The sequence below is a fragment of the Aplysia californica genome, unplaced genomic scaffold, assembly GCF_000002075.1.
Source record: "Aplysia californica isolate F4 #8 unplaced genomic scaffold, AplCal3.0 scaffold00471, whole genome shotgun sequence".
NCBI lineage: Eukaryota > Metazoa > Mollusca > Gastropoda > Aplysiida > Aplysiidae > Aplysia > Aplysia californica.
Genome location: NW_004797741.1, coordinates 317,692 through 331,803, shown reverse-complemented (window position 1 = coordinate 331,803; position 14,112 = coordinate 317,692). Strand labels below are relative to the sequence as shown.

Below are 14,112 nucleotides of genomic sequence, written 5' to 3'. Positions count from 1 at the left end.
GGATGGATGGATGGATGGATGGATGGATGGATGGATGGATGGATGGATGGATGGAAGGAAGGAAGGATGGATGGATGGATGGATGGATGGATGGATGGATGGATGGATGGATAGATAGAAAGATAGATAGTTAGATATTAACAAGCTAACGGTATGACAGAGGTTGCACCTTTTTCTTACTAGTCGTGTAGCACCACGATCATCTGGGATTCTTTGGTCAGAGTAGACTTGACAAAAGGTTACTGGATGTATAAACAATAACTTGTGCAAGATACGGTCCGCCAACATTTTTGCATAAAAGATTGGGTTCATGTTCCACCGCTACCCATTAATCTCGAACAATACAGCGATCAACTCAGTGGATCGTGATCATATGCTGAAACGCGTCTGAGATGAATTGTTTTATGGCACTGATGTTTGCCGTGCTGGTGGTGGTGGCGACATTGAACACTTGTAAGGGTGCGGCCGTAGTGCGGCAGGCATTCTGCAGCAGGTTTCCCGCTACAAGGGACTGGTAACCTGACAAGTGGCTCAAGTGACTACGGCCGCACACTAAGACAGGAAATAAAAGTTGATTGTGAGTCCAGTAGTTGTGACTGAGCTTGAGTTTTCTATTGCTTGTCCTTATTAAAATATTGCGTTACGGAATCGGTTGATTCGTTTTAAATCATCCTGTATATTAAATGCTACAGAAATCCCTTAGAAATGAAAATTATTAGGTATAATACAATGGGCACACAGTATCCCACGACATCTCGATTTCTACAGGACTTTTCTTTCGGAATTAGAGGTGGCTACAAAGAAGGAAAACAAAACAGAACAGATCTGGAGCAATCGCAGTTCCTCTTTGAGAACCCACCATTTAGGTAAGCCTTTTACGGTATTTGCAACACATTTAGGTCATGTAAGTGTAAAAATCAGAGGTGTTACAATCAGGGGCGGCTCGTCCATAGAGCACGGTCGTGCACTGCCGCCCAAAAATTTAAATGCCCACAACACCCACACAGAGGTAATAAAAGAACCTTTACCATCCACCATCCAATCAGTTTTCCGTACAAGTTCCTCGCCAGAGCCTAATCGTTCATTATTACATCTATAAAAACTCACAAGTCATCAAGAGCGCACGTAAACAAACAATACCGTTAAGTATCATACTTTCGGACAAGTAGACATAGCAGCGCAGCTTGTCGTTGGTCATCGCATTGCAACATCTCACTATAACGAACGGCTGAGAAAGAACAGGCACCTACCGTGTAAGATTATCGAATGTATTTTGTTCTGTGGAACTCACGAACTCGCCCTTCGCGATCATGAAAAGGGTGGTTTGTTTGGGAACAGAGGTATTTTTCACTAATGCTATGCAGGCTTTACGACATTTTTTGCCCACTCTACAAAATGCATCGACGTTCTCAGACGCGTTTGTCACCGGAATATTCCACGGCCGTCTGAAACAAGGTGGAATTTACAGTCTCGACTTATTAGTACAGTCTTCACTTGGAAAGGAGAGATCCAGCTCTGTCTTGAAGAAATTCAGTCTGAGCACAGGGACGAAAATACCATCCCCGAAGCCTATGGTGTCCTGAATGTATAAAAGAGTGAAACATTTCTCTTCTTCTCTCACTTTTTCAACAAATTGTTAATGCATGTTGACGCTATCTATAGGATCCTCTAACGCAAAAGTACAATGCCTATAGCAGCCTAACAAGCCCTTGACACTTTTAAAGTAGCCGTTGATGAAATTAGAAACAGTAAATGTGTTCCATCAACAAGACAGACCACAGAGGACCACGCTTCCAAGAGATACAGACACTACAACACCAACGAAATTGCTGCAAAGCAGGCCTGTGACATAATAGTTTGTCAAATTGTTAACTGTTTCTTGAAGCAAAATAAAATCAATACACTATCAATCTTCGACCCCTCCAAATTCCAGGACTATCAAAAGTCGTTTCCTACAGTTCTTTTCGGATCGTTTACAGAAAAATTACTCTGTTTGCATAAAATCAAGTTTCAAACAGAATTATAATATATTGCAATGGAATATTTAAGTCTACTCAGTGCCGTACAATCCAGGGCCTCTATTAAACTCTAAAAGACTACAAACTAGACACAACATTTAGAGAAGTATGCAAAATCCTAGAAATCGCACTGACGTTTATGTAGATTCACAAGGACATCATTGGCAGCATGCCCAACTTCGTCAACACAATGATGGACACTTTGCTGCAGCAATAGAATGAAGGGTACTTATTTTTCAAATAGATTTTCTCCAAACAGGTAGGATGAAGACTACATCTCATTTACCATGCCCATTGTAGTGCAAGGAAAAAGTGAAACAGACCGACAGAAACAACAAACAGGTAGGAAAGAAGAAGGACCTTCCCGATACACAACCCTCCAACTGAGTTTACGACCTTCGTGAATTGTGTTTTAAAAGAGTGAACTCTGACCTTGACAACCATCCTGCTGGCAGTGAGAGGGTTGTAGCAGTCGTCCAGGATCAGGTAACCAAAGTTGGTGCCCGTCGACTTGCGAAGGTTCTTGATGCTGTTCAGAAATGCTGACAAGGCTACATAGGACATACTCTCATCCCTGGAGAAGATCGAGAGGAAGGGGGATCTTTTTAAAATTCAACTTTCAACCCCCCTTTCCCCATGTTCCCTTTTTTATGTAGCCTATAACAAACATAATAATAAAACATTTTCATACCCGCCACCAGAATGTTCCGGTGCAAATTCACAAACGTGAACTGCCACACAAAGCAGACAAAATGCTTCCAATAAATTTCGGCAGCTAGCTGTTCAAATGTACTAAGCCCCGAAAGTTATATTTTTCAGACGAAAAAAAAATCATTCTTTTAACAACTGTATCTGTATTATGTAATTTTTTTTTCAGCATTTAGAATTTTAGTTTCCAGAAAAACATTTCGGGAGCATATATGCTAATACAGATCTAGATTTAGGGTACCAGTACTAAAGTAGGTATTTTAAATAAAAGAGTAAAAAAAACCAAACAGCAACAACAACGAAAATGAAACACAGCAACTAAAATTATATCTTTGAATAAATTTAAGGAAAACCCCCAAAAAGGTTGAAAATTACATTTCAAGCAGCAAAGCCTTAACATGTTTATGAAACTCATATTCTTCCAAAATAGTTTTGGATTTTCACATCAAGATACATACTACAATAATAACTGATTCAATGTAATGTTTTAGACCTTCATAGACGACATTCTAGATGATTTTGGAGATAGGCTACTCCAAACCTACTTGTCAGGACCCATCTACCCATCCGAGCAGAAAGATGGATTATCATCATCAAGTGCCATATCTGCGACAGACATCGGCCATCATGGTTCTCCATTCATTCCTTTGTTCGGATGCTCTTAAAAAAACTACACTACCTTGATCTTTCCCCTTTACCTATCTGTTTAGGTTCTCCAAGTAGGTTGCACTGAGCCCACACTATAATATATAGAAAGACGGATACACCCATGAAACAAAATCTCTCTTGTTGGAATAGGATGCAAGTCTTTTCCCTGGAACAGACATGAGCCTTGTCATGACAGCAGAGACCCTGGTGGCGTGGGTGGTTGGCTGGTCCTCTGGTTTGATTTGCTTCTTCTATCATCCTTATTTCTCATCCTTTTTTTCTTTGTATGTTACATTCCAGTAGAAACAACACTAATCTTCGGTATTTGCAACGGTCGTAAAATGGTTACTACTTTGTTTGAGTAAAGAGAAGCACATCGATACAATAACGGTCTGTTAGTGTTAGTGCTGGAAACAGTTTAAAAAAATAACAGACAGAAACGAGAGAGGGAAAGTAAAGAAATAGGACCTACCAGTGGCGCCCTCCAACCTCCCGCACTATCGCTACAACTAAGACCCTGGTGGCTACTATAGTATCGAGGTAGCATAATATGTGTGACCAAAAAGAGAGTATAGCAACGGACCTGAAATCACCACAACCAAAGCCGTCGGAGCCCCAGTGCACGGAATAAAAGCCTAAAATGATGACGCTGCCTTCCTGGTACAGGAAGTGCATTTTGTCTATTCCCTCACACTCAGGCTCAGAGCAAATTTCTTTACATTCTGATGGTTCCATAATTGCCGGGATCCCTGGCAAGAGGAACACAGAGCCGTTTTTGTAGGTGCCAATCTGAAATCAGAGAATGGAAGGCACGTTAACCATAATTTAATTTACTTAGTGACTTTTCATTTTTACAGCAGATACATAGTTTTTTAAAATGCTTCCACCTCCTAAAATTGAGTGGACCGTTCTTAAGACGATCTGCAGGGTTTGACATTGGCGGAAAAATAGTATGGCCTCTCCCAAGACCTAAATACTCAACCCAGTTTCAGAGTGAGTTGGACATAATTTTGTGTTGAAGATGAACGTTTATATGATCTGGGCAAAATATAGGTCATTTGGAAAAAGGGGCATCTGGTCTCACGTTTAAGTGCAGGCTGAGAGGAAAATTATATTAACACGGCTGAGTAATTATGTACTAAAAACGGTATTACGGGTCAGGTCGAAACCCCTTGTCAGCACAATTCACTAACTGAGCAACGGGACCACATATCTCACTATTACCTCCTATTCCTATAGGACTGAATCAAGTGGGTTGAGGACTATGAAAGGCTCTCAAGCGAAGCAAGTCAGAGAGAATGTTCAGCTTGGTAATGGAATTGTGCGCTGAAGCATGTGTCAAAATAATGGGATAACAATAAGCATACGTCCGTGTCTGGCCAATTGCGAACTTTAAAAAATATCGGGAAACAGGACAACATATTTTTAGGGTCATAGCCATACCTTTCTCGTAGTAACAAGAAAGTAGACTGTTTATTAAGAACAACCACCGATCAAAAACATCAACGGTGAAAAGAAAATAAGGCTAATGATATAAACGATAAAGACCCCCGCTCTCTCACTAAAAAAACTAAAAATGAGAAAAAAAATCAAAATTAAAAAGACAAAATTTGGAGCAGTAACAACTTAACTAGAAAACATCAATGTGAAACAGGAACAGAAACTATGAGAGTCTGGATAACATGTTCACATCAATCAATAAAATAGTTAAAACAGACAATAAAGATGAGTCTTCCAAAAACCTAAAAAGATTGCAACTATTTTCCCTGCCTTCCTTCTTGTGCGAATATAAATGAAATACTTTTAATCCTTAGGTAATAGATATGTTCTACATACTTCTTTTAAGAATTTCTTATATGTGTCTGTTTCAAGTTTGGTCTTAATAGTTTAACGGCTTTAGTATCCACCTGTTTTGTTCTTAATTACTGGTTAACAATCATCGCCTGATATTCAAGTACAAATAAGTGATCTTTAATACGATGAAAGAAAAAAAATAAAGAAGCTTAAAAAGTTGCCACAATAACAAAACAAGGGGGAGGGGGGATTGCAAATGTTTTACGCTCTCGTCAACATAATTTAGATAATTTGGGTGGCACCATATAGTGGTTGACAAAATAACATACGTGAAACAAGTATAAAACATCAGCCACCTATAAAGGTTGTCTTTCACTCACGTGTTCATATCCAGCTCCCTGATTGGTCTGCAAGGAGTAGAGCACGCCGTCTATGGATTGAAAGTCTCCAGAGACATTTTGGAGATGTCGACCCTCGTTGGCAAACTCCCAGGGCAAAAACTCCTCACGTATGCCGTTGTAGTTTAGGTCCAGGATCTCATAGTTTGAGAAGACACCGGATTCCAGCAGAGTTCTCAACGCTGTGCACATGCCTGGGTACACAATGGATTAAGTAATTGATTGCATATCATCGGTCAGCAGTTCAGATGTACTTAGCCCAAAAATTGTAGGTTCTTGTGGTCTTGGTGAATAATAATAATAATAATAATAATAATAATAATAATAATAAAAATAATAATAATAAAAATAATAATAATAATAATAAAAATAATAATAATAATAATAACAGTAATAATAATAATAATAATAATAATAATAATAATAATAATAATAATAATAATGATAATCGATAGAGAGCATTTGTATAGCGCAAATACCCGCTCAACAGCAAGTGCTTTGCGCTTCACAATCTATACTATTACAAGTACTACTCCAGCAGACTTGAGAGCATTCTGAAACAACTCCAACTTCCTGAGAAGCATACGGTGCAAGCAGCCATTTTTATATAGGCGCTAAACACTAACATACTGACAAGATCTTTCGCTGTCTATGGCCGGGTACCCGTTCCCACCTGGGTGAAGGGAGGAAAATTCGTGTAAAGTGTCTTTCCCAAAGGACACAACGTCGGGCCCGCCATTGGAACCTCCGAACTCGCAACCTCACGATTATGAGTCCGGTGGCCTCACCATTAGGATACCGACGCCTCAATATACTATACTAATGGAATATTAGGTCGAATTTCAAATTCTCAATGTTGAAAAAAAAGGCAGCCGGTATTTTTACATGTCGAGGAAAAAATGGAGAAAAAAATTTACCCGCATTTTCATTACCTGTCGTGGAAAAAAAAAAAAAGGCTATGCGTGTTTCCACTACAAGTCGAAGACATACCGGCTCTTACCGCAGAGGTCTACGCCTAGGCCTATTAGCTAAAATACAATTTTTTTCGATACATCTAGATCTAGATCTAGTTTCGGATTTTGGACCTGTTTTAGTTCTACCACCATTCCGATTAAGGTGTCAAAACTACCGGATTTGCGATGGGTGCCGAGAGTGCTTCAAACTTTTCTTTGCAAAACCTTTAGCCTAGGCCTACATCCCAAAATTCTGTATTTGCCGCATCATCATCTTTAGAGAGAGAGAGAGAGAGAGAGAGAGAGAGAGAGAGAGAGAGAGAGAGAGAAAGAGAGAAAGAGAGACAGAGAGAGACAGAGAGAGACAGGGAGCCGAATACCCCCCCTTAAGAACGAGCAGATGAACTACAACCACAATCAGGCTGGGATATTAGCCTGCAATGGCAAAGAGAAGTTCTTAAACGACAGGGTTAGAAACGAAGGGTATATCTTTAAGCCCGGGTTGGCCCTGACAGGCAGGGTCGCAAGCTCACCTCCTAAATGATTTAAATTGTGTCGATAGGAGCGTAAAAATATCTATATATAAAAAAACACACTGGCTATGTTTTTCTATGAACAGACAGATGATAGCAGCACCAAAAGTTACCATAACTAGAATATTATTGTCAAGAACAGGAGATAAACAAATCAACAACAGTACTCGTAATTCGTCCCCAAGGTGAGAGGGAGGAGTTATGTTTTCAGTTTTCTGTCCATTGTCGTTTCGAAAAGATCGACCAGCCACGATTTTTCAAAGTTGGAGTTAAAAATATCGACTTCCAGGTTTTGGAATATTCTTGTAGAAAAATATGTCAGGAATCCAATTTTGGAGGCCTCACTGAATAAAAACACCTCAAAATCACTCAAAAATGCCTTTGAGAGAGGTTGGGGTAAAGGAAATTTTGAATAAAAAGTCAGAAAACACCAAACTTTGACTCTTTCTCATGCTGCTTTACACAACTGCGACTGCGACGTAGGAACATTTGGTATCGTTGGAAAGGTCGCGATTTCGGCCGTTCAATTACCGTAGTTTCGGTATCGTACAGAAATAACACGGACCGCCGTTTACGCTTATGTGAAGACCCCGTAGAAAAACGTGATTGGATTATCCTAGCACGTGACCACTGCGCAAACGCTCATTGGCTCAGCCGGTAGCAACGGAAGGGGCTTCCCCTAATGCCGCCATTGTTGTTATTGTTTACGCTGCGTGCCTACGGACAGACAGTGACCGTTTTTGACGCATTTCTCTCATCGCACTGAATTCTCAATGCATCAATTCGTCTGTACAGGTGAGTGAATAAAATAACAATCATATGGGCTGTATTTTTCACTTATATTTGCTTCAAATAATTGTTTGTAGACGACATAAGCTCGCCAAACCCGAAGTAGGTCAGTCCGCCCTGATTCTCCTCCTTCTGTCTATCGTCCTCGTTCAATCTTACGGTTTTATTAGGAAGTGTAGTGTGTAGCCTATCTAAAGATCTATTCATCTGGAGCTTCCTCGGATTGTAGATCTACACGATTGCTGTGTTTGTGAAGACTTCAGAATGATAAGCAGTTAGTTTGAGAATGCCAATGTGATTGGTTACGTTCATATTGTGTTGATAGATCTAGCATGAGGGTTTGGAAGGAAGGAGGAGATTACACATCGATTATCGAGATAGATCTAGACCTAGAACTAGAATCTTGGATCTAGAATCTAGATCTAGTGGTTGTGAGCACTTTTTCGTTACTCCTTATATAGATAGTATAGATACTTAACCTAACACTATTTGTCGTAAGGCAGAGGTAGGTGGGATCTGGATTGTTTTTCTGCCTTTCCTATTTAATTTAATTTTTTTGCTGAGGCGTTCGAATTCACTGAAAAACCCTGCAGAACTTGACTGCATGCGTGATGGTTGATTATTAGATATGCAACATGAAAATGTTCTGAGTCTAGACTTTTGCTCTTAGTACTTAATTAAAAACGTTGTCGATTTTGAAAGAGTAGGGCTGCATTACATGTATTTTGGAAGTGCAGAAAAAAGATTTTGGGTGGAGGAGGGGGGATGAGGGTTACAACTGCCTGACTAAGGCTTTCCTAACTAGGTCTTTTTGCAGGACACAGAGATAAACTGTGCCTTCACTGGTTTCCTGGTGGTAGTGTGCTACTGGTACCAGTATAGCTCGTATCTCTTTCCTTTTCCACTCAGGCTATCCTATACCATTGTTCTTCAACAGATGAGGACCACCACCATGAGAACTGCCCTAAAGGAGAGACTCCTGGTGTTTTTTTCAAAGGCTGAAGCAAGGGGGTTGCCACCAGGTAGTCATGTCGGGACTCCACTTTGCCAGCTGGTCGCTGATCACGTGCGACCAATCTTCACGCGTCTGTCATCCAATGACCTACTGGGCCGCTGCATTCTACAGCACCCAAAACGCTAACGAAAGTGAGCTTGCAGTTGCAGTCATGGGCTTGCTGCCCAATGCACCAGTTTGTTCATCGCAATCGCCTGTCTATTGCTGTTGCTATTGGTGAATCTACTTCGGTGCGAGCTCATCGCGTGACTTTCTCACAACCCTCAACCTGCCTGTCGGTCGAGAAACAAGCGTCACGGGGAAAAGCGGGACCACACAAGAACTGTGAAAGCACAGGTAGCAGCCACAGAGAAAGCCAAGAGATACAGGCTAATCAGGGCAGAGACAAGAGCAGAGAATGATAGAAGCTTTTATATATATATGGAGAATTTTATGTCTCTGGAGGTGGAGACTAGTATGTTTAGGTAGTGTTTAATTTTTTTAAAAGAAGGGGTACAATGAGAATTTTGGGCTATAAAAAGTAAAACATGACTGTTACATTGTTCTTTTTGAGTGGAGAATGTTCAGAGTACTTCCTGTTTCAATGTTTGTAAGGTTTTTTACCTTAGAAATGTGTCTGGGTCTTCTGTTGGCCAATAAAAATCTCATTTTGCGTTTTTCTCAAAATACCTTTTTTGACAAATTTGTCTCACTTTTTGTACCAGATCTCAGAAAGTTCTTGTCAGAACTTGTTTAAATTTGCACACAATGTTCTTTGCATGTATGCCTACCACCTAACAGAGAGATTTTTGACTTTTCTGTTTTAGTTAATATTTTTTTAATGTTTGGCCTTTGATTACCTGAACATTTCGGAGATCTGAATTTGACCCCACCCCTATGACAGAGTATCTGAAAGTCAATGGACAGAAGTCAAATCTGGCATTGTTAGGTGGTAGAGAATGATCATTTCTATTACCATGCCAAGTATGAAGACTCTATCTTGAGTGGTTTTTAAGATCTCAAGAAAATAAAAATGTCATTAAAACTGCTGACTCGGCACTTTCTTTGTAGCGCCACGTCCAAAAAACACATGAAAATAATTTTTTAAAGGTTTAGAGTATTCTATTTCCACCAGACAAACACATTGATGCTGAAAAACAAGCCCAAGAACAACTCAATAGTCATATTGGTGTGTACCATAGCTACCTTCCCTTAGCCTAGGCCTACATCCCAAAATTCTGTATTTGCCGCATCATCATCTTTAGAGAGAGAGAGAGAGAGAAAAAAGACATGAGAGAAGAGAGAGAGAGAGAGAGAGAGAGAGAGAGAGAGAGAGAGAGAGAGAGAAAGAGAGACAGAGAGAGACAGAGAGAGACAGGGAGCCGAATACCCCCCCTTAAGAACGAGCAGATGAACTACAACCACAATCAGGCTGGGATATTAGCCTGCAATGACAAAGAGAAGTTCTTAAACGACAGGGTTAGAAACGAAGGGTATCTTTAAGCCCGGGTTGGCCCTGACAGGCAGGGTCGCAAGCTCACCTCCTAAATGATTTAAATTGTGTCGACAGGAGCGTAAAAATATCTATATATAAAAAAACACACTGGCTATGTTTTTCTATGAACAGACAGATGATAGCAGCACCAAAAGTTACCATAACTAGAATATTATTGTCAAGAACAGAAGATAAACAAATCAACAACAGTACTCGTAATTCGTCCCCAAGGTGAGAGGGAGGAGTTATGTTTTCTGTCTATTGTCGTTTCGAAAAGACAAGACCACGAAGCACGTGTCGTCTCCCGTGTTCTGAATACCAACATATAAATGGGCTTGTGTTCGAAATAGGTGTATCACTACTATTACCACATCTGCAACATGACTTTCTTTCAAGCTAGAAATAAGTAATCAAAGTTATCTGGGCCGTGAAGTGAGTGATACCTACTTTGTACAACTGAAAAAGATTTAAAAATAAATTAAACAAAAACTTACCAGGATTATTACAAAGATTTTGGTGCAATGCTCGTACAGTGTTTGCAATCAGGTAGACTGAGTCGAGAGCCGCCGTCAGGTAGCCATAGAAACGGACTTTGCTCTGCAGATTGCAGGACTCAAGAGACTCCGCCGTGAAGTTGTAGCCCGGGCAACTTTAGCGTCAGAGTATTTGAAATGTAAAGATGTCAACTTATATCAGGTTGGTGACGAGAAGAAAGAAATGAAGTGGGGGTGGGGGGGGGGGGGGGGAGCTTAGGATGAAAATGATGGAATGAGGATGGATGGTCCAGTAGAGGTGGAGGGGGACGGAGGAGGAAGAGAAGGAGGACGAGGGGGGAGAAGGAGTAAGTAAAGGGTGCAAAAGAGGAGGAGGACGAGTCATATTTTCACTTATATGTGGAACATGTTAAACTCGTTATTCCCCTAACATGTATTTGAAGCTGAAGCAGCATAATGTTTCATACTACTATGGAGCAGTTCAGTGGAGGGTTTTTGTATTTATTGAAAGAACCATTCGCCTTACCTGTATTCTTCTCGAATAATCCTTTTCATCGCTGTTTGCCAAGAGCCACCTGAGGCCCACGGAGGCGGTGAGGACAGGAAACTGAAGAAATGATCCTCGAACGATTTCACGTCTGCTTTGGGAGGGGACACAAGTATGATCTTCGACCTATGAACAAGTAGGCAAACGATGTAGAAGTGAATAGGATAGTGATGTTAAAGATTATACCCAATTTGTCAATTTAGCAGTTTAATCAGTCTACAAAACAACCAACCAAATAACTAACCAACCAATCAACCTAATTATCTATCAAACGATTAATGAAATGATCAATCAATCATTCAGCAAGCAAGTAAGCAAGTAACAACTGACCAATGGAACAATTAATCAATCAGGGAGTTAGCCATTCAATCAATATTATGTTTAATTAATGAATTAGTACGTGTTGCAGTTACTTTAATATCAAATCAAACTTGTAGTCCATAATTATAAAGATAAAATCAATGTTTACCCAGTTATTTGACATACATTGCCTTATTATGGATAACATGTAGAAATTATGTAATATTATAGTAAAGTTAACACGAGTCATCTAATTCATCCGTGAAACCCTTTAACAAATAAAGAAACATGGGCGCGCGCACACACACACACACACACACACACACACACACACACACACACACACACACATAAACGCACTCACACACACACAAAGAGGGAGAGAGAGAGACAGAGAGAGAGAGAGAGAGAGAGTGTGAGAGAGAGAGAGAGAGTGTGTGTGTGAGAGAGAGAGAGAGAGAGAGAGAGAGAGAGAGAGAGAGAGAGAGAGAGAACAGTGATCCGTCACTAACTTATATTCTTGGAGCAACTCATTTAGTTCCTCCGATGGCCCCACCGCATCAGAGGCAATGAAGTGTATCTTTTCCATATAGTATTGGGCATTGTGCCATGCGCTCCGACGTTCTTTGATGAAGCGAAGAAGATTCAGGAGTCCATCTTGAAGGCCGAAGTAAATCACACCTGGACAAACATCGAGGGCATGTTGGAATCATGTAGCCTATTTATTTTAAATGTTACAAAACTGATTATGATTTTTACTTATAATAGGTCTATAAAATGTTACTTCTTTACGTGGTGACCTTTTACGTTTTATTAAGAGGTCACATGGTAAGTACTGCAAGTGTAGCTTTGGACTCCAACAGATAAGGTATTACATGTATCGAGAGGGGGGGGGGGGGAGAGAGAGAGAGAGAGAGAGAGAGAGAGAGAGAGAGAGAGAGAGAGAGAGAGAGAGAGAGAGAGAGAGAGCTGAAAAGAAAAAAAATATATTAAAAAGCTTTATCCTTTCGAAAAGATATATTGGGGACAAGGTCAATCTAAAAAATTCAACAGAATTAATATAACAATACGAGAGAATGGGATTGTTGAATAATCGAAAGATTAAGTAGGCTTTGTGGTTGCTGTTACACTTATTCTATTAGCTTAAGGTCTTTGGCCCTTTATCCGATATCAAGAAAAAAAAAAAAAAAAGAACCGTGTGACAGGAACAGAATTGTTAAACGGCCTTACCAAGAGTGTCTCTAGATTTCGCAACGCGCCCGAAAAGCGTCTGCCGAACAAAAGTTTCCATTTTGTCACGCGAAGGCTGTTCCTGGGTGTCTATAGCTTCGAGGAAGGAGAGACAGATACTGTTCTGCCGAGCCAAGCGATGTACTTCACTCATGCCCTGGCGCCCGTAGTTGTCCGTCGTGTGGACGCCCACTATGTACGTCCATTTGTATTTCTTGGCCAACTCGATGATGGTCTAGAGAGGAATTAAGACATTTGCTTGATTTTGTTTTGATTTGACTTGTTTTGAGTTAATTTGTTTGTTTGTTTGTTTGTTTGGTTTTTTTTCATCAATTCGAAGATGGTCTAGACAGGAAAAAATAAATTTGCTTGGTTTTGTTTTTGTTTTGATTTGTTTTGGTTTTGGATTATGTTTGGTTTTTGTTTTTGTTTTTGATTTCAACAACTCGACGGTGGTCTGGAGAAGGACAAAGAAAAGAGTCGAACATAAGAAAAGGTTTTGTTTATATTTGTTGCAGGTTTGAGGGTTTTTGTCTTTGTTCTTGCTTGGATTTTGCAGTGAATGGGGGGAGGTGGGTGGGTATAAGTGTGCTTTGATACAACTGGAAAGGGAAATCGAAAAAAATCACATTTGTAGAGATCACACCATTTAAAGGGACGGTACTTCACGGCTGAATAATATGAACGTTTGCCAACATTAGGAGTCTAATTAATTATATTCAATGTCAAAAGGCTAATAATGCCTTGCTTCGAATCTCCAATGTTTTCAAATCACCCTAAATAATCTAAATTATGTCGATGGGATCGTAAAAGTACTTACATTTTAAAACATGTGGGGTTTTGTGTCATTTCGATCGGCTGAAGTCGTCAAACAGACTGGCAATATTGAGATTCGTTACCCAAAACGGCGCCATTTTGATGAAGGTATATTAGAAGAAGATTATCACGGGTATTAACCAGACAGAAGAAGAATACTGTGCACTCCTGATTAAACAAAGTGAAAATTATATTACTTCGACCACTGTAAGGCAAGTTGTAATTTGAGCTGCAAGATTGCGCCTGAATGCGCGAGTAACTTGTATAGGGGACATAACTAAGACACAACACACATTCGAAAGAAAATGAGTTATGCACCCTGGAAAGGCTAAGTAGAAAATATAGTTCGCTTGTTAAATTAATCGATAGATGAATAGAGATAAATAGAAAGATAT

General features: G+C 40.0%; 1 protein-coding gene and 1 long non-coding RNA gene across 2 annotated transcripts in view; one reads left to right on the top strand and one right to left on the bottom strand.

The window, feature by feature from the left end:
• Positions 1-14,112, bottom strand: part of LOC101856598 — a gene marked incomplete in the record, with an annotated part of 52,946 nt that overhangs the window by 21,143 nt on the left and 17,691 nt on the right. Inside the window, 7 exon segments of the mRNA XM_005105443.3 lie at positions 2,451-2,592; positions 3,958-4,163; positions 5,549-5,760; positions 10,825-10,979; positions 11,351-11,497; positions 12,184-12,352; positions 12,902-13,136. Coding sequence (XP_005105500.2) covers positions 2,451-2,592; positions 3,958-4,163; positions 5,549-5,760; positions 10,825-10,979; positions 11,351-11,497; positions 12,184-12,352; positions 12,902-13,136 — 1,266 coding nt within the window.
• LOC106012715 lies at positions 7,705-9,880 on the top strand. The gene is made up of 2 exons (XR_001185127.2): positions 7,705-7,847; positions 8,779-9,880. It is a non-coding gene; the product is annotated as an uncharacterized LOC106012715 (long non-coding RNA).